At 46.2% G+C, this 26,394-nt stretch overlaps 1 protein-coding gene across 1 annotated transcript; it reads right to left on the bottom strand.

The window, feature by feature from the left end:
- Positions 1 to 4,704: 4,704 nt before the first annotated feature.
- LOC146182614 (cytochrome P450 3A8-like) lies at positions 4,705 to 25,906 on the bottom strand. Its single transcript, XM_084608249.1, has 14 exons — positions 25,827 to 25,906; positions 25,380 to 25,476; positions 23,594 to 23,646; positions 23,418 to 23,514; positions 22,345 to 22,461; positions 21,891 to 21,979; positions 14,313 to 14,458; positions 14,094 to 14,209; positions 13,518 to 13,662; positions 10,156 to 10,316; positions 7,726 to 7,817; positions 6,546 to 6,689; positions 6,246 to 6,408; positions 4,705 to 4,791 (listed from the first exon to the last, which is right to left on the bottom strand). Exons 1-14 carry the CDS (start codon positions 25,889 to 25,891, stop codon positions 4,705 to 4,707), a joined length of 1,572 nt encoding a protein of 523 aa, XP_084464375.1. The 5' UTR covers positions 25,892 to 25,906.
- Positions 25,907 to 26,394: the final 488 nt, after the last annotated feature.

The following is a 26,394-nucleotide window of genomic DNA, read 5'->3' as shown; positions in this document are numbered from 1 at the left end:
GGTTGTCACTGTGTTTAGTGTAGCGTCCTCTTGGATGCTTATCTTGATTTGGTCTAGAATCTGATGCGATGCTGGCAGCTGCTCCAGAATTGGGGCTTCAAACACTTCCATTGCGCTCTCGACGTCTCTGTCGTCTTTAACTGGGGTCTGTTGCGGACAGCGTTCGAGATAACAAGACAGCTGTGAATAGCTTGCACCCTGGCGAGTGAGAAATTGTATAATCATATTCAAGAAGGTGCATGCGGAAGCGCTGGAGTCTCGGACTCAGTTCATCCAAGCGCTTAGTTGTCAGGAGAGGAACCAGGGGCTTGCGATCTTTTTCGATGTGAAATGATGACCCAAGAAGGTACTTGCGGTAGTGTTCACATGCCCAGGTGATGGCTACCGCTTCCTTCTCAATTTGTGCCTACCTCTGTTCCGTTTCCGACATCGAACGTGATGCATATGCGACTGGCAGTAGCCTTTCTTGTGACTGCTGCAGCAGAACTACACCTACGCCGTAGGACGATCCATCTACTGACAACGTGTGTGGCCTTCTTGTTTCGTAGTGCGCAAGAACTGGCGTTGCACTTAGTGCCTGCTTCACACCTTCAAAGCTTTGCTGTTGTGCTGGGCCCCAGTACCACTCAGCATCTGCACGCATGAGGTCTCTCGATGGCTTGGTCATGTCGGCAAGACCTGGGAGAAATTTTGCTACATGATTTCCTGATCCAAGGAATTACCTGACTTCAGACACGTCCCTTGGTGCATCTATCTGCATAATGGCCTTCACTTTGTCTGGGTCGGCCCTGACACCTTCTGCGGAAACGATGTGTCCCAGAAACTCGACCTCTTTCTGCCTAAATGCGCATTTGTTGACGTTGAGCGTGACACCTGCCCTTAAAAGCCGGCTCAGCACTTTGTGGAGATTTGCGTCGTGCTCGTTGACTGTTCTCCCAGACACAATTATGTCATCTTGCAGACATGCTAGTCCATCTAGCCCCTCCAGGGTTTGAAGTATCTCACGTTGGTAGAACTCCGGCGCCGTAGAAATGCCAAAGCGTAGTCTGAGGAACTGCAACCGACCAAATGGAGTGATGAACGTTGTAAACTGGCGTGACTCTTTGGAGAGGGAAACTTGCCAGTAGCCTGCTCTTGCATCTAAGCTGCTGAAGACTTTTGCGTTGGCTAGTTTAGCAAGGCATTCATCGACTGTGGGCATGAGCATGCGCATTCACGAACAATCTGCTGGTTCAACTGGCCATGCCAAATTTTTGTCTCTTAAATAGAAAGAGAAGGTTCACCCTTGAACTATAGGAAAACAGCGCACAAAAGAACGACGATGGACTAGACTGATTTAAAAAAAATTGTCATTTTGCTATTTTCATGTCAAATGCTTCTCTCCTAGACAGGAGAGTGTTCACCTTTGATACTAGATAAACGGCACACAAAAAAGAAGTTGGCCTAGATTAAAGGGGAGCACATGACAACGCCCATTTGCCAGACTACGCATTTCATCATTTCATGTCATAACCTCGCTTGACGATGCACCTTAGCATGAATTTAGTGGCCACCATTTATCTCCCCCTACTTTATTTCTTCACATTTCCACACAGTTCTCTTTCTGTGTATCGCTAAATCCCTTTCCTGCGCAGAGTAGCATGACAGCGAATACTAAAACGCTCGCTAAATTCTATCTTTCTCTATGACTTTCTCTCTCTCTCTTTGTCCATCGTTTTCTGCGGGCTGTCTTTTTTTTTTCTTTTTTTTCAGTGTGACCATTTACCAACTCAGCTTTTCAAACCTCCTCAAGCCTCTCTCAATCCGCACAAACATGCCTAGTGCAAAACTGTCGAAGCGCAATATTGCAGTCAAAAAGTTATAAGCCCACAGAGGGCAGCATCCCCAGCAGCAGTAAACTTAACTGTACACGACATGCAGCTTAAAAAGGAGTGTAGCGCCGTCGATGGCACCACGCTACCAAAACCTCGCCACCCCATTTCGTTAACAGGTTATAGCTGAAGAATGGCGATGTCACACAGTTCTCTGTACGCCACTCGTTTTCGCAGAGGTACTGGTACCTTACCGCCCTGGGCCTGTTGGTGAGCAGCGTTACGACGGTGGCCATCATTCGAGCATGTGCGGTGCACACCCCGAGCACCAACCCCGCGTTGCGGCCTAACTGGAAGATCAGTGGCAGCATTCGCCACCCCCTGGTCTTCCTCAGAGACTTCGCCGGCCTGTGACTCTGCGCCCAATGCACGGACGCTCATCAGCAGTCAACGGCCTCGACGGAGCTTGCAGTCGTGCACCATTGAGTGTTTACCGGGCTATGCAAACCTGCGGCCCGAATATTTCTGCACGATGATAAGCAGCAGAAGAGCATCAAATGATACTGACACGTGTCAGCGCTGCCATCGTGGCGAAGGATTTACGCGGCCGCCCAACGCATTTATCTCAAGAACCACATAAACTATATGTAATGAAACCACTATCCTCTTGAGGATAACAGCGCGGAACACAGGACGGGAGCACAAGATTAGAGGACGACACAACGAGCGCTGCAGCGCTGGTTAGCGCTCGTTGTGTCGTCCTCTAATCTTGTGCTCCCGTCCTGTGTTCCGCGCTGTTATCCTCAAGATGCATAACCAACATGCCCAAGCTGCTATTCTAGCCACCATCCTCTGGAGCATCTCGTGCAGGACTTCGATCGAAATGAGTTTTTTGGGGAATGTATAAATGAAATGTTGTATACGCTCTAACTGACGTCCGATACTTTCTTCGGTAAGTTTACTAACTTTCATGCGTTGTGACAAACAGTTATTGTTTCTTTTTAACCACTTTCGCAAAAACGTTTGATTAGAATCGAGCTTGCATTCCCGATTCGTGAGTGTTGCAGTTGCATTCAAGCCTTGTATGGACTAGAAATGCAAAACTTTATGAAATTTTGAATGCCTTGAAAAATTTGCGTTTCTTTTATGTAAAATTCGAACTTTTCGAAAAAAAATGAAGTGCTTGGTTAGAACAGCGTAATTTATTTGCTAAAAAACAGAAACTTTAATAATGACTTCAGCTTTATCACATCATTCATAAGCAAGCTTAGGCCTCAAGCCGCATATCCAATGCATGTGATATGTGCAATTTACTTGGAATAGTACCAAATATTGCTTGTATGTTGTTGGCGCATGATGCCCGTGACTGAGGCCACTACATTACCGCTTCCGAGCATTTCAGACGTTTTGCGCATTTCACCAGCAACTTGCTCCGCATGCAGTGTCACAATTCTTGCCTGTTTTGACTGGCCAGTAGAATAATGGTTTTGGCGTAGCCAGGAGCAACTCGTAAGTGCCTAGCCACGAGTAATAATCTACCTTTCTGTCAAAAGCATCGGGAACGAAGCATTTCTCAAGGACTCTACGTAGTGCTTCACTCCCGTTTACTTCGGACCACGGTGCTTCGAACCGAGCAAAGCTGCCCTCGGAAGGTATCGAGAGGAGCTATGACAGCCTCAATTTGGATTTTCATCTCTGGGGTGATACAGTGTAGAAGAGACGCATCCCCTTTGATATTTTTTTTCCGCTATAAGTGCTGTTGTTCGCCTCTGCAAAGTACTGACTTACTTGATTAACTCGATGACTACAGAGGTAAAAAGTCCCAGAGCTTAGCTTTATTTTTATTTTTTTTCATTGGCGTAAATTTTCTTGATGTCTTACCCCAATCTCTTAAACAATTGTTGCCTTGTCAAACTCGTCGTATTAGAAAATGTTTGCTCAACTTTAGAGCACTTGCACTCTGCTCATTCTTTCCCACCAGTGGCCGTTTCAAACACAGAAAATGATTCCAGATGTTACACCGCGGGCGAGCCTTTCTCAATAGTTTCAATATACCCCGCCAATCGAGCGTTATACATTGTAAGTAGTGGTTTTCTTTTGTTTGCTTTGTGAAAGTACACGTGGTAAGATTGCGCAGCCGCATAAGGTGAAGCGTTTGCCTGTTTTCCACAACTTCTTTTTTCGATGGTAGCGCCAATATCGCTGGCATAAAATTTTTTATAGTCTTCCCGAAAGGATCCTAAACGAACAACCATAGGCGCTCGAGTACTGAACCGGGAGTCCCGGGTTCTATCCCGGCAGCCACGTTTCGATGGAAGCGAGACGCAAGACACCCGTGTGCTTTAGGATGTCAGTGCATGGTAAAGAATCTCATGTAATCGAAATTGTCGGAGCCCTCTGCTACCACGTCCCTCTGAGCCGCTTTGTGACGTTAACCTCCATAAAAACCTATAAACAGGCAATGATAATTCATTTGTAGTCTTTCCTGGAGGCAAGCTGTAGGAGTTTTTAAAGCATCAAGTAAGACTAAAGTAAAAGAAACCGCACATGAAGCCTTGAAATCACATGAAGAAATTTTCGATGTTTCTTTCAGTTTTTTCCCTTCACTGAAAAGAAAAAGAGAAACCTATGTTTGTTTGTTTCTTTCTTTCTTTGTTTGTCAAAATTTTCCAGTTTCTTTTTTTTTTCAACCTTCATATCAGGTACGGACCCCTCCACGCCTTCACCAAAGTGGTTAAGGTATTGAAAACACAAAATGAAAATGAAACATATATTTATATATGCATGTTTCCTTCAGGACGAACTGTACAGACGAATGCAATAAATAAAATTTACTGCCGATATAAACGTTCTTTTCAATGAAAAAAAAAAAAAGCATGAAAACACGAAGTCCCTATAAGAGGTCTGGTCTTTGTCTGATGCCAACAGTGATGTCCTTGGCCGTCAGAATACCGATGCCCGTGGTGAACTCTAGTGGTACCTGCGAACGAAGTTGAAAATTATTACTTTTCTAAGGCTGCCAACAGCCTTATTTGAGAAAATGCATTGCTGTGTGAACTCTGCAAAGGGATGCAAAAAAATGGGATCAAATTGCAGAGTGAACTCACTATCTGTTGGTTTGGAAACCATCATTTGGCAAATACTACAGACGCAATGCAAAATTAATTTTTTTAGTCCTACCTCCTAAATGTCGGGCTATCGGTGACAGTCAAGCGTAGGTACACAGCTGACAGTATTGTCAGTGGTAGACAATATTGTATTTCGTTGTAAAAAAAAAGAACTACATGTAGGTCTCACGACACATTAAAGCGTCTTTTGGTTTCTTTCCTTTTCTCTTCAATTTGCTGGATAAGATTATTTTTTACAATGAAATAAAAATACATATCAGTCCATGCTACGAATCTTTCCACAGATAACCTTCTTTTCTTACATTTTTTAAAGTAGGCTAAGCGCTGATTTTCTTGAAAGGTGAATACCATCATATGAATTAGTAGACACACTGTAAGCGAAAGCATACTTGAAAAAAAAGAAGCTATTTGCCAAAGCCAATTTCTGCATTTAATTTTTTTTCTGCATCCTTTTTTTGCACACATTATCTGTGACCTGCATTTACGGCATTTATGCAGCACGTCACCTTTCTTGTGGGCCCTTTCCAACTTTACATCAATTTTAGTTAAATATCAAAGCTGACTCCCGAAATGCACAGCCCTGCAAAAACACGATACTCTCAGTGTGGTGCACCATCCGGTTCAAAAAAGTCAAAGGCAGCCTAGTATCTTTTTGCATGGGCTTGGCTTAGAAAAAATTTTATCTAGATCATTGGCATTTAAACGTTTTGACACCATAGATAACTGAGGCAATGTTTACGATCGTCGACATTCTGCATCGTTTCCAATATCAGTTTAAGTTATCTGCTAATGTCAGTACAGAAGTTTCTTTTCGTATTAAAATCTGTATCAATTCCGATTTTCTAGTGGACATTAAGAAGAAGAAATGGACATGGGCAGGACATGTAGTGTGAAGAGAGGATAACCGATGGTCGCTTAGGGTAACAAACTGGATTCCAAGGGAAGGAAAGCGTAGCAGCGGGCGGCAGAAAGATAGGTGGGCGGAGAAGGTTAAGAAGTTCGCAGGGGTCAAGTGGATGCAGCTAGCACAGAACCGGGTTAAGTGGAGAAATATGGGAGAGGCCTTCGCCCTGCAGTGGGTACAGTCAGGCTGATGATGACGATGATGATTACGAATTTCGATTTTCTGAAACATGCGGAGGGTGCAAAACTTCAAAAACGAAGTTCTACCCGTCAATGAAAGGCCGTACTGATTCCTCATGATTCCTCAGAAAACCAGACCAGGCCTGATCGAGTTTGCACTAAACTTGAAAAATGGCGAGTCCCAATTTCCGCCAAAAGCAAGAACTCAGAATCTCCCACCTACCTTAGTTTTCTCACAGGGCACGAACTGCACGCTGTGTACTGAATGGATGAGGGACAGTTTGACGGCCTGTAGGGCGAAGCGCATTCCTATGCAGTTTCGGGGCCCAGCTCCGAAAGGCAGGTAGGAGTACGGCTGTATGGAGTCAACGCTTCCTTCGCTGAACCTGCAGACGTATATGTGCATATATAGCAACCATCGCCCATAAGAACAACCGTTCGTAACGTTCACGCTATACCGAGTCAGGACACTCGGTGAGTCTCGATATATATGCGCACACTAAGAGTGTGGCGTCGCGCTCACCTGTCAGGATCGAACTTCTCCGGATCTGGAAAGAATCCGGGGTCGTGGTGCATCGCGTAGACGGGGACTCCGATCACGCACCCCTTTGGCACTCTGATTCCCGTGTCGCCGAGAACATAGTCCTGGTGGGCTGATCTTTCGAGTCTGTACGGTAACGAGATCACTCCCATGTACGTACGCTGCAGAAACTTGGCAACAGTTCTGCTCTACCACCTGGAGTGGTAAAAAAAAAGCTTTAACAAGAGCATCCCTGTTGTTTTTGTGGCTTATGGTTTGTTTATTTGTTTGTTCGTTTGTTTCTGTTTGTCTTTTTCAATTAAACCTATCGTAACATGTCGGGAAAAGGTGCCCAAAATTAAGAATGTTCATGTCCTGCATCTTCAAGTGTTTGCCATATTTTCTGTTAAACATTTAACTATTTAGCCGGCAAGTTAACTTCAGAAAAATGTACTAATATCGCCCATTGTTTTAATTAGGCACAATATTTTTTGTATGCAATTTGGTTCAAAAAATGTGTCACTTCATTAGTATCTGGTTATAGTTAGCACACCAAAGTTTTAACAGGAAAAGCTTTTACTGAGGGCGGCTTTCCCTCAGTGCATACCGTCACTCCCGATGTCAGCTTATCCTCAGCGCATGTATGCCACAAGTGAAGTGAGAGTCACTTTCGTAAAAAAAAAAAATTTAGACCGTCAGCAAAGAGTGTCTAGATAGTACCGCGTCCCGCCGTGAGGGCATCGCTGCTTTTGAGGCACCCTACACCACACAGAACTGCACCAAGAAAAAGTTTTTCTCGAGGCACCGCCGCCATCGACATTATTTGAGTGTAACGTCATTATGAAATGAATGTTCTCAGGCTAAAACACGCGCCGAAAGCACAAAGCGCGTTCTTTTCTTGTGACCAGCTACCACCCTCTAAGTGATCAAAATTCACCCACCGCAGTTGCCGGCCGTAAACTCGTCCTTGGCGGTGCACTACATCGGGTCGGGCGAGCACGACTCGTCGTATATGCAGAATTGTCCATGACGAGTACATCTCAGTGTTGGCGGTTAAAAAGATAAAATATGTGACTATATTGCCATCTTTTAGATTACAGGTTGCAGTTAGGCTCCTAGTATTAAATGTCAAGCTTCTCACGTTAAAATACTGGGCCTCTTGTCAGTGTTTCAAATAACTCACCTTGGGGCCGGTGGGTACATTCTCAGGGTCTCCGATACAACACAATGCAGGTATGGAAGTTTGGAGACTGCATCGAGGCTTGGCTCTTTTCCCTGCAAGTTGGACGATATGATTGTTCCGCGTTAGTTCAGCTGACGTATTTTTTTTTTATTTTTTTTTACGGGCGCCTGCAAATATTCGGAAATTAGAGCAGTGAACCGAATGTGCTTCTGTTCGATTATTCAAAGGACTGAAATAGTATGTTCAAACTTCTCAACAAATCGAGTACACTCTCAACTCTTCAAATAACCGGTTGGTTTAATTGGTTTCGTTTATTGTGTTTAACATTGCAAAGCGACTCCGCTTATGAGGGACGCGGTAGGTTAGGGCGCCGGGTGCCAGAAATTTTCAATGAAAATTTCGACAATTTGTGGTTATTTCGCGTGCACTGACATCGCGCAGTACAAGAGCGCCTTGCTTTCCGCCTTCATCGAAAAGCAACCGCCGCTGCCGGAATTTTATTCCGCGTCTTTCGACTCACCAGTTGAGCGCCCTAACAACTGAGATGAGGTGCGCGCCGGTTCGAGTGCGTCAGCGGGCCAAACAATGCACAACCATGCTTAACATGGCTTATGCTCGGATAACTAGATGTAACCGGAATAAGCCTCCGCAATTTTTGCACTTTATGGGCAACTCCGGAGGTTTTTTGACATTCGAATATTCTGGTAAAAAGTTTGCTGTAAGTCCTCCTCTCCCTTCTGAAGCGTTCTACAAAATTTGGGCACCGTGCGATAATCCATTCGCGCGCAGCATAACTTTTAAATATGCCGTTTTCGTGGCTTCATTTGAGACAATTTCTGCGGGAAACATTGCGTTTCTGACGTCACACACATTATACCGGCGTTACTGTCCACTTCCCACATGATTATGAAATTTCGAGGCTTATATTGAGCTATCTCATACATTTTATGCAGTGCTTCATGGTTTCCATACTTTATTTCCACCATCAAACTCGCATACGAGTGTTTTTGTAATACTGTGTGTGATGTCTCACCACTTTGTCAACTTGGACGTCGTTTCTGGCCATGAAAGCAGTTTCGGTTAGCTGCTTTTCCTTTTTAAAAATATAGTTCTAATTGCAATTTCGAAAAACGGTTTTTGCGTGCGTGCGTGCGTGCGCGCGTGTGTGTGCGTGTGTGTGTGTGTGTGTGTGTGTGTGTGTGTGTGTGTGTGTGTGCGTGCGTGCGCGTGTGTATGTGTGTGCGCGTGTGCAAGTGTGTGTGCGCGCGCGCGCGCGTGTGTGTGTTGGAGTCAGAACACGCCGAGGAAGCTAATTCAATCAAAAACATAAAATCATTAGAAAACCACCGGAGTTACCCTTTAAGCCTGCATGTGCGTAGCATTTTTTTCATCCGTCCCGCCGCGTTGGTACCGTGGTTAAGCGCTAGACTGTTGTGTCCAAGGATGCGGGATCGAATCCCGGCCGCGGCGGTCGCTTTTCGGTGGAGGCGAAAAGAAAGGCGCCCGTATGCTGTTAGATGTCAGCACACGTTAGAGAACCCCAGGTGGCCGAAACTTCCGGAGCCCTCCACCACGGCGTCTGTCATAGCCTTAGGCGCTTTGGGATGTATACGTTAGACACTTTAAACCAAACCATTCTTTCATTCACACTATACACGGTAATGGTGCTGTAAAAAGCAATCAGCGACAGTTTTTTCGAACGAGGACAAGCCTCACTAAAAAGCTAGCACGATCCCGTCAATGGCAATGCAAGACTCGCCCTTCATCATCTGTAAAAATAAAAACATTATTCAAATTACGGTTCTGTTAACTGTAAAGGCGCTGTAACGGTGTTTAATTAACGATCATTCTACGATTTTTATTTATTTTTAGCTTTTAGACCTCCTCACCAACTCCCATGACTGCTAGCGCAGGATGTGTGCTGACTACAATGCGCTTGAGCAGGCACGCAGTATACATCGCTCTTCAAGTTTCCAGGTCGCATCATCCGTCGCCTGAACAGCTGTAGATTTTTGCGGAGAGGCACCTGCTTTGCCTCCAGCATTCAAACAACTCGCGGTACATCAGAAAAGCGGAAAAAGGCCTTTTTCAGCCGAGCTCAATCGCACCAAACAACCGCAAGGACTTTCCTGGCAGTATCGGGCCGAAAACACTATATTAACGGGACAAACCCCATTGCGAGAATCTCTGCAAGTGGTGAGGCCGCAAGCGAAGAAATTAACTTACTTCTAAACGTTCGAAAATTGTTGCACCGTTAATGCTTTTCACGCGCTCTAAGCTGTCACCGCTTGATCCATATCCATGCATGTACTCAAATTATGTAACCTACCGTGCTAAAGCTTATTCGTCAGACGGAGTGAATCGCAATATTGCTCTCTGTGGAAGCCGATGGCACTCCATCTCCGATAACAATAGAACGCTGCCACTTACATGGGCGGCGAAACATTCGTCGGCCTCCTTGCGAAGCTTGGCCTGTACGTCCGGGTTCAGTGCCAGCTGGTAGGCGGCGAACGCAAGGACCCAGGAAGTTGTGTCGTGTCCAGCCAGGAAGAAAAGGACGCACTGCGCCAAGGCTTCATCTTCAGACAGCGCTGGAAAAAAAATGTTTACAATTAAGGAAAACGTACGAGCAGCCAGTCAACGCGCGAATAGCAGCACGCTATTTTAGGGACAAAAAAAATGCTTTTAGATGTTCCAATCGTTTATAAAACAATGAAGAAGTGCAACCTTTCGAACACATACAACGTCAGATACAACAAAGCGTAACCTCCAGTAATCCTTGAGAGCGTGTCGCTGTTCACTGATTATTCCAGTGTGAAGTGGGAAGAAACGTGCAGTCGTTTCCAAATGGACCAAGACCAGCTTTAGTTTTTTTGTTTTTGGTTTTGTACGACGCAGTGCGGCTCGCACAGCATGCCCAACAAACAGCACCGCAGAACAAAGAGAGCTATTCCATTCACAAAATTCAAAGCTTCAAGAAGAGAAGCGTGCCTACATAGTCGGGCAGGCCTCAAGAATGAAGTGGAAAATGCTATTCGAAAGAGGCCCTCCAACCAATGGCATCGGCCTGTTGTGGCAGCGCAGCCAATCGCCTTACACACTAGCCATCAGCAATGCCAAACTAGCAAATACGGGGAGGTTGACGAAGTATGAAAACAGAAGGGTGTCTTGCTTTGGCACGGCCGTTAACATTGGTTTCGAAGTCTCCTTTGGCAACTGCTGTTTTGCTTTTCCTTTGTAAGAGACGCCATATATACAATCTTTGTCAAAGGTCATTAGGCCATATGGCTTGCTTTTGAACCGTATAATGCAGTGCTAACGGTACGTTGAAAATTAAAACTCTTGAAAGGTTAGGACAGTGGTTATTCTCCATTCACAAAAGTTTGTCTCGTCGGATGCCTCCGTGCTTCACTACATACAACTGTTGAAATGTGGCGTAAGAATGTACACACCACCGGCGAATCGGCTCAAGAATTAAAAAGCCGGCTTTGTACAAAGTCCATTTACTTTTTGCCCTTATGCATCTGTTACTGACATCACGAGCTATGAAGCGGCCACCAATACAAGGCGGCCCGTGGAGAGAACGTGAACTTCGCGCCGCCTCTTAACGTGCCCTTCAAATTGTGGCTGCGTGCACTCTATAGCAGCGCGGTTTCGCTTTGGCGGGTGTGAAGCGCCATAGTTCGTTGCCCCTGCAGTGCCATAGGAAATTGACTTTTGAAACCATAAGAGCTGGCATGGCCACTGATACTGGAGAGCTACGAACTTCTGCAAATCTAAACACAATAGTTGAAAGTTAACTCTTACCTCTCAGTTGAACAGTTCGCTCATCAACATGTCATAACTGTGTTCTGCTTCCCGCCACTGGAGAAAACAATATATAAAAACAAGCTTTTCTTTAACTTAAGGCCGTATTCAAAATACTATCAGTCTTCTGTGCAACCGCCTGTCATAGCGCCTATATCTTCCCAAGTAGCAAACATTACGTGACCCACCTGGGGCCCGTACGGGCAAGTTGGGCTTGGGTAATCACAATAACACCCATGAGGGCCCCTTTTAGGGATCAAGCGGGCAAGCCCAAATTGGACTTGCCCCTGCTTTTTCCATCTGGGCATCATATAGGCGTGGAAAGGGCTAACTGATTACATATTCCCACATATGGCCCTCTAGGGTCCCGCTTGGGAAATTTTAGGGCCGATGCAAATAAAATTTGGGCTCTGTGTAGGAAAAGCCTCGGCTAATAAAATTGGGGCTGCCCACTCAAAAGCCGGATAGGTCCCGCATGGGCCGCGGCGGGGCTAAATACGGGTATGCCCGCACATTTCCTAGATGGGACCCTTGAGGGGTACTTGAGGGAAGGTCAGACGAAAATGTGGAATTCATGCAGAAAATTCCTGGGCTGCCCCAAATAGGGCTGCCCACCAAAAATCTAGATAATTTCCGCATGGCCGTTAGCGGGACAGGCAAGTACTCCTTCCCGCTTCTGCCCGCATCGGTCTCTTGCGGGGCAATTTAGGGCAAATGTGATGCAAATATGGGCCTAAAGCAAATGGAAGACGGGCTAGTCCGATTGGGGCTGCAAAAACTGAATAGGTCCCGCATGGTTTGCGGCCGGGTTGAAAAGCGAGCACACACCCACGCTGCCCACAGGGGTATTTCTTGGGGTACTTGCTGGAAAATGCAACATATATTCGTAGTCCATGCGGTAAAAATAAGGTCAGCCCAATTGGGGCGGCCCATGAAAGGCCCCAGTGGGCCCCAAATTGTCTGTAGGCGGGCATACTGCTCTGCAACGTCTCCACCCTATCTTTAATGCACCTTTTTTATGTAAAACATGTTATACCGGCCACTAATTGCCTCTTCTGGAGGTTTCACATAACTATCCTAAGCATATCTATGCAATGAATAAAGACTATCTATATTTACTCTACAAACTACGTTAATTATGAAGTATCGACAGAATATATGCAACAGTAACTGTTCCGCTTTACGAGTATGTACTGAACGACCTCCAAATGTTTCCTACGGCATTACTATTCTGCACGCAGCACCGAAATAAATATTCAGACCAACAAGTTAGGGTGATGTGGGCCAGCCCACATTATTGTAGTGTTGGGAATAAATTTCTCTCATGTTACTGAGTGTCGGATACAAGCAAAAAAATAGTGCTTAATGTTTCACACTAAACTACTGGAACTTGGGCAGCCCTGAAAATGCCAGATTCAACCCATGAGGGCAGCACGTGGGTCAGCCCGAAACGAACTGGCTTTCGCAAATCTCGCGCCTGTACAGTTCAGGCATCGGAGGGATTAATCGACTCAAAAATTAAAACCTTGATCAATGGGATGTCATTGCCTGCACAAACGTGGGACCTATTAATGGTTCTGGTGCGCTGCCCACATTCGTCTACCTAGGCTGAATGCGGGCAGCCCTAATTGGGCTGAATGCGGGCAGTCGTATTTGGTCTGCCCACACAGATACAGTTTGGGACCGATCGCGGCGAAATTAGGCAGCCCACGCGGGGCCCCTCTGGGTACGTGTTGCAAATCCTGCATAGGGCCCGTATGGGCTGCCCTCACGGGCCCAACGCGCCCCCCCCCCCCCCGTCATAGCCCACTTTGTGCTACTTGGGTTAGTTCATATGGCCCTAATTTGCTCAGTGTTTACTGCTTTTACAGAAATGCGAGGGCAGTTAATTGCCGGAACTTATCTGTACAGCCGGAGATCCCGAACCTACATGTTTGACCCGAAAATCTGCAGCATCTGACCGCATTGTCCGCTGGCGCTCTCACCTTTGGAAACAAAGGTGATGTCCTTCTTCACATCAGAGTCGAGGTTGAAAATTTCCGAACACACCTTCCCGGAAGTGACTTCCGGAGCATCAGCAAGAACCCCTTCCTGTGCGTCCATCATGAGCTGCAGGAAGTCCTCATGGCGCTACGAATAGGAAAAGCGAACTTCAGTCTAAAATTGTTAGCGTAAAGCCACCAGCGATGCCATCTTGATACAGTTTCATCACATGCTTACTGACGCATGCTAGCTGGGCTTCTTACTTATCGCGGTATACAAAGGCTTTGCTAACGCCTTAAGTATAAGTGTGCGTTTACCTTCTGCCAAACGTATAGAGCCCAAGGAGCTTAATTTACTCCGTCGCCATGCTGCATGCATTTCCAGCATTAAAAGCCTTCTGAACCCAGGACAAACTTCCCGCCTCATTCACCCAACTGTCAGAATTTCTACGTATGCTACAACAGGTACAATATACAGCTGAGATACACAACACTTGGGCTCTACACTTTCCACATAGAATGTACAAAGCAATAAAAAGTGGAAACATAAGTAAATAAAAATTTTTATACGGCACTCACCACGTGCTTCTCTTTCCTTTTCTGTATAATATTAACGGAAACGTCCTTGAAGTACTGGAAAACTTCCGAGTTGAAAGCTTTCACTTTCAGAGCCTTCATTAAGCCAGGAAATAGGACTGAAAGATAGCCGCACATATAATCAATTCACTGCGTTGCGGTTTATTTCGCTTCCGTCCATCTTTAATTAGCATAGTGTGACGAGGAAGGTTATGTACTCACACAACAGTAGTAGCGGCAAGGTGACGCCACCAGAGAACGCCTTCCTCGCTTTCGATACAAATTCGTTGGTTCCATCGGTGTGCGAGTCGAGCTTTGTTCCAAAGGCGCATCTGGCAATAACGTCAAGTGCGTAGTGTCCGTAAAACCTGCGAACAGGCATTTTTGGTAGCAGAAATATTTGTGGATAGTTTTAGTAAAACCAAACAGCTTCAGGTATGATAACAAGTTCTACAATAAATGTGTTAGGCTGGACATGACGTATGATCTTTAAGATAACTAGACAGATAACCTAAAGCCTCTAATGTCTGCATAAACACGAAACTCTTGGCCATTCCGAGCTCCTAGAGATGGAGCATTCAAGCTATGGCATCACAGAACGTCGCAGCAGAGAACATCAAATTAATGTTGGAAACTTGTGTAAGTTACAGAAATCTTGCAAGGTTTATTACAAACTGCTAAACATGAATATAATGCAATATGTAGTACTGTAGACATCAGTTTATTAGTTTAGGCATTAGTACTGTAAACATTAGCTTAAAGAAAATCGCTTTGTGCTTGGCGCTGATAGCCGCATTCGCTTATGAACCATAACACTCCTATAAAACCAACTAATATAGCTCAAATTATACATTATGCTAATCATGTGCTCTAAATGGTATTACGTGTTAAAGCCGCATCACAAGCTTATTCCAGGCCAATTGAGTCCCTATACTTTTCCTGCTGTCCACACAAAACATCTGTCCCTCAGTGATCGCAATTTTGCCATAAATCTCTCAGATGGTTCCAGTCATCAACTGCGTGCACAGCCCCGAACTTAGCATAAAATTCTGCCTAATGTCCATTCACCACTGTTACATATGGGACACCCTTCCTGGCTGGCTATAAAGGAAAGTATCCATTTAAAGGTAACAGTATGACTTTAATGGTTCAGATGCACTGTAGTGCTAAGTTTTCGCCCTCAACGCGCCTCGCTCCTTATAAGCGCTCATTGATGCTGTCTAGTTTCATCACCGACTAGTCCAGTCTTGAGGATGCATGCGTATAAGCAGCTAAATGCAACTAAGGATTTAACGACGCTGTGTCCCTATGCAGTGAAACCAATTGAGGGCAGCCGAGAGTCGCCTAGCTTAACCTACAGTATATTTTTTTTTGTTCGCCAAAGATGATCAATTAGTAAAGACTGATACATATTCTACCCTTTAAATTATTGGCTTGAAAAACAAATTATGCATATAAATATTGCTGATCGTCCAAACACTGGACAGCTCCACTATTTGCATCAAGCTAGGGTTTACTAAAATATTTTATTTACCGGCCATAAGCGACAACTTGTGCAATAAAAAAAGCTTCCGCGTGAAAGCGGCGCCACTTCAAAGTACCAACACGCACCTCAGATCACAAAATTTGCTTTTATCTGGACGGCTCTCCGATGAAGTTTTGTGTTGCAATGCACCAATGATTTAATCTACCAGCTTGTTTACTGGTCATTGAAAGCCGATAAATAAAGCTTCCCAAATCGTAGCTTGATGAAAACAACACAGCTATAGCCATTCTTCGAAACGATCTGCAACTTTTAATTGATACTACATTCCTAGAGTCAATAATACAATCTACTAACTAATCTTTGCTAATTTATTAAATTTTGTTATAACCTGAGTTGCTTTCGGACGTAAATCTCTCAAACCAAACCAATTAACTTTCGTGAACCAAAAATAATGCAGACTAAGACGGGCGACCTTCAACAGCTCTCAGTTGTTCTCACTGGTCTCTTACTGTATTTTAAAACAATGGCTCATTTAGCTTAGACACCGGATCTATATACCATTGTTACGGTGAAATAGAAAAGGGGTGTTTATTTACAGTGGTATGGGAGTGGGATAAGGTGAAGCCTACTAGCCCCCAGGCACCAACGCTTTCTCCTCTTCTTCTCCCAACCAGCACAATTCTTCCTCGTCGTCAGTGGCGTGACATTTCCCCCCTACTCAGCCTAAGCCCTCTTGGGGTATTCGTGAGTCGTGCGAGGCTGACACGGCTTCAAGCGGGCAACATGACATAGTTCGGTTTTGGCAGACCGACGACCTGATGCTGTCAAGCGGGCTATTGCATAAGTTAAATCGCTGATGCGTTTGACAACCACATATGGGCCGTCATAGTGGGCCAAGAGTTTTTGATGTAGGCCACGGCGCCGAATTGGACGCCACAGCCAGACTAAATCACCTACAGAGTACGTGACCCGCCGGTGACTGGCATCGTATCGCACTTTAGAACGTTCTTGTGAAGCACCAGACCGTAATCGGGTGATTCTCCGAGGTTCTTCGGCGAGACAGAGGGTCTCAGCCAGGCAGGGGTCTTAACGGCTTGTGAAGGACAGGATAGTATCCAGGGAGTAGCATGGCTGTCTGGCATAGAGCAGGAAAAATGGACTGTACCCAGTCGTCTCATGCGTGGCGGTATTAAACGCCTACGTGATGAAGGGTAGTATGGTGTCCCAGTTATTATGCCCTGCGTCCACATACATGGCTAGCATGTTGATAAGCGTTCTGTTGATACGCTCAGTCAAGCCATTTGTCTGGGGATGGTATGGCGTCGAGTGTCGGAAAGTTACGCCGCATAAACGCATGAGCTCTTCAACAACATCAGCAGTGAATTGTCGGCCCCGATCAGTGATGACAATTCATGGCGGCCCGTGTCGTAAGATGACTGAGTGAAGCAAGAAAAGCGACACCTGATGCGCCGTAGCAGATGTAAGAGCGGCGGTTTCACAGTAACGTGTGAGATAGTCCACGCAGATTACAATCCAGCGATTTCCATCCACGGACTTCGGAAACGTACCTACGAGGTCAATGCCTACTTGATCAAACGGAGCTGTCGGGGTCTTCAGAGGGTGCAGCAAGCCAGATGGAGCTGCAGTTGGACGTTTGTGGCGTTGACATTGCTTGCAACTGGCAACGTATTGTTCAATCGTCGAGCGCATTCTGGGCCAGTAAAATCTTTCTTGAGCACGGTGAAGTGTTCGAACCGATCTCAAATGCCCAGAAGTTGGATCATCATGCATAACACGCAATACGTCCGTGCACAGCGTCTTGGGAACTACTAGTAGGTATCGCTGGCCGACAGGCGAATAACTCTTTTTCCATAGAAGAGCATCACGCACACAAAAACGGCTTGTAGGTAAGCTGGCTTGAGCGGCGGCAAAGAGAGGCTGCAGACTGCTATCATGTTGCTGTTCCGTTTTGAAAACATTCGTGTCGGGGAACACTGGCTCGAGGGTCGTTATATAATTGTCGAAATCGTCGCTGTCAGGTCCAGTCGTGGCAATTGGCATCCTAGAAAGACAATCGCGTCTGCATGACGCCTCCCGCTTTTGTACACCACGCCAAAGTCATATTCTTGTAACCGGAGGGCCCAGCGTGCGAGGCGACCACATGGGTCTCGAAGGTTCCGCAGCCAACAGAGTGAATGATGGTCAGTTACGATAGTAAACGACCGTCCGTACAAATATGAACGGAAACGCTGCACAGCGAAAACTACAGCCAGGCATTCCTGTTCGGTGACTGTGTAGTTTCGCTCGGGCTTGCTCAGGGTACGACTTGCGTACGCGATAACATGCTCTCGTTCATCGTGCCGTTGGACAAGTACTGTCCCGAGACCGATTCCACTAGCGTCCGTGTGAACTTCTGTCACTGCAGCAGGATCGAAGTGACGTAGGAAGGATTTCGATATTAAAAGAAACTTCAGTTGACGAAATGATGCGCCGCAGTCTGGTGTCCAGTCAAAAGTGGAGTTTTTGTTGAGAAGGCACGTTATTGGATAAGCGACGTCAGCAAAGTGACACCATCACCATTGAAAAGGTGTCCTAGCACCAGCGCTTGGCGCTCTCCAAAGCGGCACTTTTTCGAGTTTAGAATTAAGGCGGCATTGTGCAGACAGTTCAAGACGCGTACTAGACGGTAATTGTGTTCTTTTGGAAGGATTTCCCAAATATGACGACATCGTCCAGATAGCAAAGACAAATGTCCCATTTTAAGCCGCGCAAAACTGTGTCCATAAAGCGTTCAAATGTGGTTGGCGCATTAGACAGCCCGAATGGCATAACATTAAACTCATAAAGGCCATCTGGCGTTACGAAGGCTGTTTTTTTCTTATCCGCAGGGTCCATTGGAATTTGCCAGTAGCCAGATCTGAGATCAAGACAAGAAAAATAGGACGCACCAGAGAGGCAGTCGAGGGCATCGTCTATGCGAGGAAGAGGATAGACGTCCTTTTTCGTAACAGAATTTAGACGCCGATAATCGACGCAGAATCGCCACAAACCCTCTTTCTTGCGTACAAAAATGACAGGGGCAGCCCAGGGGCTAGATGACTCCTGTATCACCGTCTTCCGTAGCATGTCCTCCACTTGCTCATGAATGACTTTGCGCTCAGATGGGGACACGCGATATGGCTTTTGACGAATGGGACGAGGCGAACCAGTGTCGATGGTATGATGGGTCCGATGTGCAGGGCGAGAGGTCGGTCCATCTGTTTGAGAAAAGTCAAACATAGGCGAAAACGGTAGAAGAAAATCCACAAGAGTACGGCGTTGACGTGAGCTGAGATCGGCGCTGATCACACGGAAGATCGAAGTTTCATCAGCAGGTAGAGGTACGGTGGCACTCGTAGCATCTGTGACCAAAGCAACGACGTGGGGCGCATCGGGTCCACAGGAGGCAAGCTTCAATCGCGTTGGTAAAACTGCGGGCTCGGACAATGGGTTGATTGTCTATAACAAGGCACTACCGTGATGCACGGAGATCATACAGTGAGGGATAATAACATTTTTCTTCAGGCATCCTGAGTGAACTGGGTGCACCACGGCCTGAAATGAAACCTGGTCAAGAAGTGGAGCAGACACGGGGACGAACATGGCAGACAAAGGTGGAACTACTGTGTCTTCAGTAATACTAAAAACTGTGTCTTCATTACGGCCACTATCAAAAAGAGTCGGCAGATGCGAGCCGTCAAATTGAATCTCTTGACTTCGGTAGTCCACGGTAGCGCCACAAAACTTTACGAAGTCCATTCCTAAAATGATGTCATGCGTAGAGTGGGGTAAGACTACGAATTCGGCTTGAAAAATTGCACCACCCACAGACACTTGCGCACTACACACACCCAGTGGCCGCAACGCCTCTCCACTCACACCACAAAACCTTGAAGCACGGTCATATTCAAACATCACTTTGCGTCCCAACAAGAGCCTAAACTCATTACTCATCACAGACGCAGTCGCACCCGTATCCACCAAAGGTAATGTATACACACCATCAATGAACACACGAATTTTGTTTTTGAGCATTATAGTTGGAGGGATGTTGGCACACAGCACATTTCCAGCGGCCTCACCCCCATTGGTCGCGCTGGTTAGTTTTCCTGCTGAGGCGACATGGAGCGCCGCCGCGGTGATGGAGAACGACGCGCACGGAAGGCGGGTGGAGGAGTAACACTTCTATCAGATGCCGGGGAGTGGTAGCGGAGATTCTGGTTATGGATGTTGCGGTAATACCCACGCTGAGTATTGGATTGCTGAAAAAAAGGGGCTGTATTGCCGATTGTTGGGTACTGTTGGAGGCGTCGGACAGTTATAGCGAGGTGGGAACCTACTGCGGCAGTACCTGGGGATGTGACATTTGACGCCGCAGCGGTAGCATATCGGCGCGGAAGGTAGAAAATGCTGTTGTGGATAAGAGCAAGGAACAGCTGGGCGCGTCGTAGGTCTAGCTGAATGCTCATACTGCTCAGGAATCCTGGTAGATCGAATGGAAGATCTATGTGCACTTGGGGCGACGTCATACCTTGGGGCGTCAGGCATCGGCGCATTCCGGTTGGCGAAATGTATAGGAGGATAGTCAATAGAAGCTGCAACTTCAGGAGCTTGCGCGATAGGCTGCACTGTAATCGCTTGTGGTGGTGAAGCCGGCCGTCTAGATCCTCTGGACAGAGACCTCAGCAGATTTGTGCAGGGGAAGTGGGTTTAGCCGCAGGAGTTCTTCCCGCACGATTTGCCGGATCGTCGACGGAAGATCTAGTTGGGCATGGTCATCAAGGCTGGCCACGGTAGGCACGTTGGCCAGCCGCCCAAATTTTGGCGCAATACGACGGGTTTTGAGAGCTTGAAAAGCGCGGATGTGTTTAATAACAACGGAGACGGTTTCAAATGTGTCTTTGGCAATTAAAAAGTTGTACACGTCCGGCGCGATGCCCTTCAAAATGTGGCCGACTCTGTCTTCTTCGGTCATGTTGGAATTCACACATTTGCACAATCTGAGGATTTCTTCTGTATAAGTGGTACAAGTTTCATCCGGCAATTGAGCTCTTAGAGCAAGGGTCTGCTCAGCCCGCTTTTTGCTCGGTACAGAGTCACCAAAACGCTGTTTTATCTCGGTGGCATACCGTTCCCAAGTTGTCAAATTGTCCTCGTTATTCTCGAACCAGGTCATAGCCGTGTGAGTTAGAAAGAAATCTACATTTGTGAGCATGGTGATAGGGTCCCACTGGTTGTACCGACAAACTCGTTGATAATGAAGTAGCCACTTCTCAACATCCTCGACGTCCTCTCCTGCAAACAGTCGTGGTTCCCGGTAAGGCTGGCAGGGAACAGAGCTGGAGGGGGCAGGCCTTTCACCAGCCTGACTTGCAGCACCGCGGCTGGCCCGGTTAGATTCGGTGTGGTCCATGATTGTTGGAAGCGGTGGCAGTCCAGCAAGGCGGCGACTACGTCAAAACTCAAGTTGGTCTTGCTGCGCCGTACTTAGGGATCGAACGGAGCACCTTCCACCAAGTTGTTACGGTGAAATAAAAAAGGAGTGTTTGTTTACAGTGATATGGCAGTGGGAGAAGGTGAAGCCTACTAGCCACCAGGCACCAACGCTTTCTCCTCTCCTTCTCCCAGACCAGCACAATTCTTCCTCGTCGTCAGTGGCGTGACAATATATATATATATATATTGTCACGTAGTGGTGACAAGGCCGTAGACACCAAAAGGAGACACAAGCTTGATGGTACTGAAATTAACTTACATTGGGCTCACTTCCGCCCGCAAAAGAACTAAGCAACTCGGCGGCGGCGATAGCAACAAACGTGCTCGTCGATCGTCGAACAAAGAATGCCCGTCACACTCGTCAACGCTCAATTTAAAGGCTACTCGGAACAATCCAGATAACGTCGCAAACAGCTACCAGCACACGCTGAAACATTGTAGAAAGACACGAGTGGCCGGAATCTTCGGGACGGATCTCGCGCTACAACGAAAGTGATAAAGGTGTGACTCGCGACATCGAGCATTAACAAACAAAGAATACAGAACTGATACGCGATCCAGAATCAGAGTGATAAGGCCTTAAGGCGGCGGCTGTTAAAAAACAACAAATACAGTTTTGAAGGTTTCGCAGCAATATATACATATATATATATAGAGAGAGAGAGAGAGAGAGAGAGAGAGTATCTAATAATTTACCCATAACTTTAACAGCAGCCATAAGTGTCTAGTAAAGAACGTCTACTTTTCTTAGGCTCAGGCAGGTTAAGTTCTTCACTCACTGCTTAATATCGACGTCTTTTTTCATCTGGGCGGCATTCTTCATATGCTCAGAAGTTATCTTGGCGCAGTCTTGTATCAAGTCGTTCATCTGAAGCAGACATAGATTAGCGTCAACCATCACGGTCGGCATATTTCGAACAGATCGAAGCGTACCAGCCCACAACCTGGGTCGTTTGCCTCGTGGCGTCTGCCTGATGTCATTGGGCTACTTCGAATAGTCATGGGTCACACTATACTCATGAAACAGATGCTTAAGTGACAAGAATACTTCATTCAAAATGGCAAATAATAACGGTAGACACAAATTAAACTTATACTATTTTCTTTCCTTTTTTTTTTGTATCTGCCATCAAACCGAAACCCATCACAACCACATTCCTGTCTTTGGAATCACATGAGCTTCGCACATGCTTTACACGAGCACGCACATTCTTCGCAATTAAGTATCCTTACCCTTCGGAGTTTTCCTGTGGTGAATGCAGGGCTCGCAGAGGGTCCGATCTTTCTCCAGCGTTCCGCGGAGGCAATGCTCATCATGTTATCTAGAATAGGGTCGAAGAACTGGAGCGGCTGTTGTAACAAAAAGCGGGAATCAGATGTTTTCCGGTAAATACTGCTTTAAATAAAATGATGAAATTCACGCCTTCGTCAAGCAAGAATATAACCGTCATCAGCGATCACCCCTTTCGTTATATATTACTGTGTTTCAGTGCCCGAAGCTGTGGAAAAACTAGTGTGCGAACAGTCTGCCCAGGATGTAAACTACCAGCTCAATCTACTTGCAATAAGGTGGGTGTCACTTGTCGTTTCAAACAACGTTACGTCCATGCGAGCAGCACTTGCCGCGTGGTATATACGCCGCCGTAGCGTCTTGCAGTATCATGTGGCCCAGAATTACTAAACCAAACTGACGCCCCTTATAAGGTGGTAAGGTCCGCCTACTTGGCAGTGTGCACCTAGTTGACTACCAGTTATAATTGCTCCGATCATCAGACTAACGAAGATGTTACCAACGCAAGTGCAGACCAGGACGTCTTACACGTAAACCAGGTCAACCGGCGCAAGGCTATGTACAGTACTTAAACGCTGTATGAATTAGCAGCGCGATCCTATTTATAACAGAACGTTTTCGATTTTTTAAGGGGAACTGAGCGAACAATATTGAGCTGCCTTCGCGGCCACTGGCCTTGTTGCATACACATCAACGAACACGCTCCACAAAAGAGAGATAGAAAAAAACATGACATGACTGGCCTACTGACGAACAGAACAGCTTCCTTAATGACGTCCCTCCGTACTTTCTTAATAACCCTTTTGCGAATTAGATAGCTTGTACTGGGAATTATTATTTGCCTTCCTTTACTGGCTCCACTCGGCCTTTTGCGACACGGAGCAATAAACGCTTCCCGTTTCGAGAGACGGATTGCTTGGAACCGTGTTTATTCTCGGCAGGGTTTACTTGCAAGCGTACGGGGTCATTAAAAAGCTCCAAACACGGCTGCGAGTAAACAAAATATAGGACCTACCCGTCTGTTACAAAGTGAAGGAAAATCCTTCACGAGCACTCGTTTCACGAGTTCAGGTTCGCCGACCATCAGCGTAGGTTTTCCTCCTTCGTAGATTCTGAAAGAGCGAATTACGCGTAAGCGATTCCACAATGGACAAAGGCACGGCTTCACGTGGAACGCATAATTCTGCTTACCCGAAAACTCTACCCATTTTTAGGTAACGATCGTGATCCATTTCATGGACCGGCTGCAGACGGGAAAGAAAAAAACAGTGAATAAAAATTACAAGACCCCGCCTAATTCTGCTCAAGAGCGGAAATGACGGAGGCCACTTTAAAGGAATGTTTTCACTAACTGCATTGTCATTGTCAGCCCTACTATCATCTTCACGCTAAACAAGGTGAATTACGATCGGTTTTCCCCGATCCCGGCGTGGAGAAATTCTTTGTGCGTTCGGTGGAGGATCGGAGGGATAGTGATTTGATTTCCGGTGGAAATATATATTTTTTTTTCCGCAAACATTTCTTGCGAATAGCTCACCTGCGCGGTAAGTCTCCTATAAGGTGCAACAAAAAGCGGCAACGCTCCAAATGAAATCTGGATGCGCTTGCCCACGAACTGCAACCAGCGTGGTGACATGTTTTTTTTTTTCTTTTTTTTTTACCGAACATTTGCGCCCGGAAGATGAGCACTGTGAAATAGATTTTTTCTACCCACGTGTTTGAGCAACGTAGTTTCATGACAATCAAAAAGCAGTTTCAGTCAGGCAAGTGATCGAAATGCTAAAGCGCCATTACTCGCTGTCATTACGTGAGGCATAAAAAAAAAATTACTATGTGTACGCCCCGCAAAACATAAGGGCGCATTTCAATGTCACGTATGCATACACCTCTAATTATGAAGCATCTAGTACTTGGAGCACGATATACAATACGCTTGCAACAAGGGCAAACTTCCAGAGCAAGGATATCTAATGGTCTCCTAGACAAATGGTAGTAAAAGCGGTTTCCGCAAAAAATATTCCTGAGCTGTCCTTGACCTTAGCTGCTCCAACACTATTAACCCTTCTGTGTGCATGCAGCCATCACGGACAAATTCGTAAAATTCGACTTATCGTTAATCCACCTGGACTGTTGATTCTCTGAGGGTATGCGGGTATTCGCTTCGGCCGGCAAAGTGGGTCAGCATTGCCCACCGACCCAGTTGGCATCCACATTCGAAACTTTCATCTGTTTGATTTAAATCGTTGCTACTGTAAACTTAAAGCTCGACGTAATCAAGCTACAAGGCAGTGAATTTAAGACAAAAAAGCACATAATTATGAAAAGCGTAATGGCTGGGACAATCTTGGAAAAAGGATAGCAAAATGCATTATTTCTTTAAATTTTAAACCCCCGTAGAATGGGCAAATATTTTCAATTAGGCCATCAAAACAATAACGGCTTTAACTATTTTTGAAGTGAATTAAGGCATCATCCTGCGTTGTCATTATAGAAGCCTGCAGTATTATCAGCACAGAATAATCCAACCTCTCCGCACAAAACCTAGAGATTTCAGACAAAAAAGCCCTTGGCTACCTTTAATTCACTTTACTGCCTGAAGCCTCACCTTACCCTCCATAGCCTCCCTTTGGAAGATTTACTCATAATTTCATAAAGCTGTACAGCACGCTTCAAAAAGAATTCTAGGGGGCACTTTGGACCACTAAACTGCGATGAGGCGAAAGCCTCTACCTTCGCGATGACGCGATAGCCTAAGCTACCAGCCAACATATAAAGCCCCGCTTTAACCGAGCCGTATGAAGCGCTAAGGCCAGGCAGCCCATATCTACCCCTAGACAGCGCTTGTCATGTGTCCTTCGAAATTGTGTCTGCCTTTCGAATGGTGTATGCTGTTTCTTGAAACTATGAACCATGTACCCAGCATGCAAGCTATGTTGCTCATTAATCCGCCCCTAAACATGCTGATTTCAATTCTCACCTTGTAAAAAATTCGCAGCGCTGGGCCGATCACCAGAGAGAAAGCTTCGTGCACAACATTCTGCTTCTTCCAATAGTTTCGGTTCCTTGCTGCATACCTATAGTCATAAAAAGGGCAGGAGCGATGTAAGTGAACCCAGCAAATCTCTTCGATATTGTAAAACAATAAACACTTGCTAGTGTCTCCTCGTGTTATTTTCCTAATTATTTTATGACAAAGCATTCTTGCCAAAAAGAAAAAAAGGAGAAGAGACCAGCAACTTCACACGAGGCACCAAGTTGTCTCATTGGCATCGCTGTGTAAAAAAAAAAAAGAGTGTTTACCGTACCCTTCACCTTGAAAAATGGAGAGCGTACAAGTAAGCACAGTTAAGAGGAAAGCAATAGCATCAATACCAGCAGAAGCTGAGAGAGCGAGAGAAAGAGAGCAGCGTCCACAGGCACTCACAAGTAGAGCAGAATGCAGGCGGTGGCCGCAAACAACAGCCAGTCAGGCAGACCAATCAGCTCCATTGAGGCGCCTTCCGGAGAGAGACGTCGGCTGCAAGCGCGAGTCAGCAGCTCGCAGTTTATTCGAAAAGAAACTTCGCTTAATTCAAAGAACAACTGATGCGAAGAGAAGCACACCGAACGCGCTTTCCGCAAAGTACGGAGCGGCGCTCACAAACAGGTTTCCTCATATCCCTGAAGTTCACCGTGTGAGAGCGCCCCGGAACATCAGAGAGCGAGAGCGCGCCTAGGAAAGGGGTGTAGTACGTACGCGTAGACGATGACGCACGCCTTGCATCACCATCTCTGCCTCCGCAAAGGAGGCAGTTGACGGAGCAAAAGCGTAAACAATAACATTACACGAACTTTTGAGATAGAAAGAGAGAGCGAGAGAAGCGGCGTTGTGGAGGTCGCGGTAGAGTGTCGTCATGGCAAAATGATCTGCAAGAAGGACCGTTTGAGGGGCAACCCCGCGTCTCCCAGAGGCGGCCAAACGCCCTTGAACGGACACAACTCGCCATCCTCTC

Source organism: Amblyomma maculatum, chromosome 7 (assembly GCF_055883805.1).
Source record: "Amblyomma maculatum isolate TAMU_Amacu chromosome 7, ASM5588380v1, whole genome shotgun sequence".
In the NCBI taxonomy this organism is placed as follows: domain Eukaryota; kingdom Metazoa; phylum Arthropoda; class Arachnida; order Ixodida; family Ixodidae; genus Amblyomma; species Amblyomma maculatum.
This window is presented reverse-complemented; position numbering and strand designations above follow the sequence as displayed.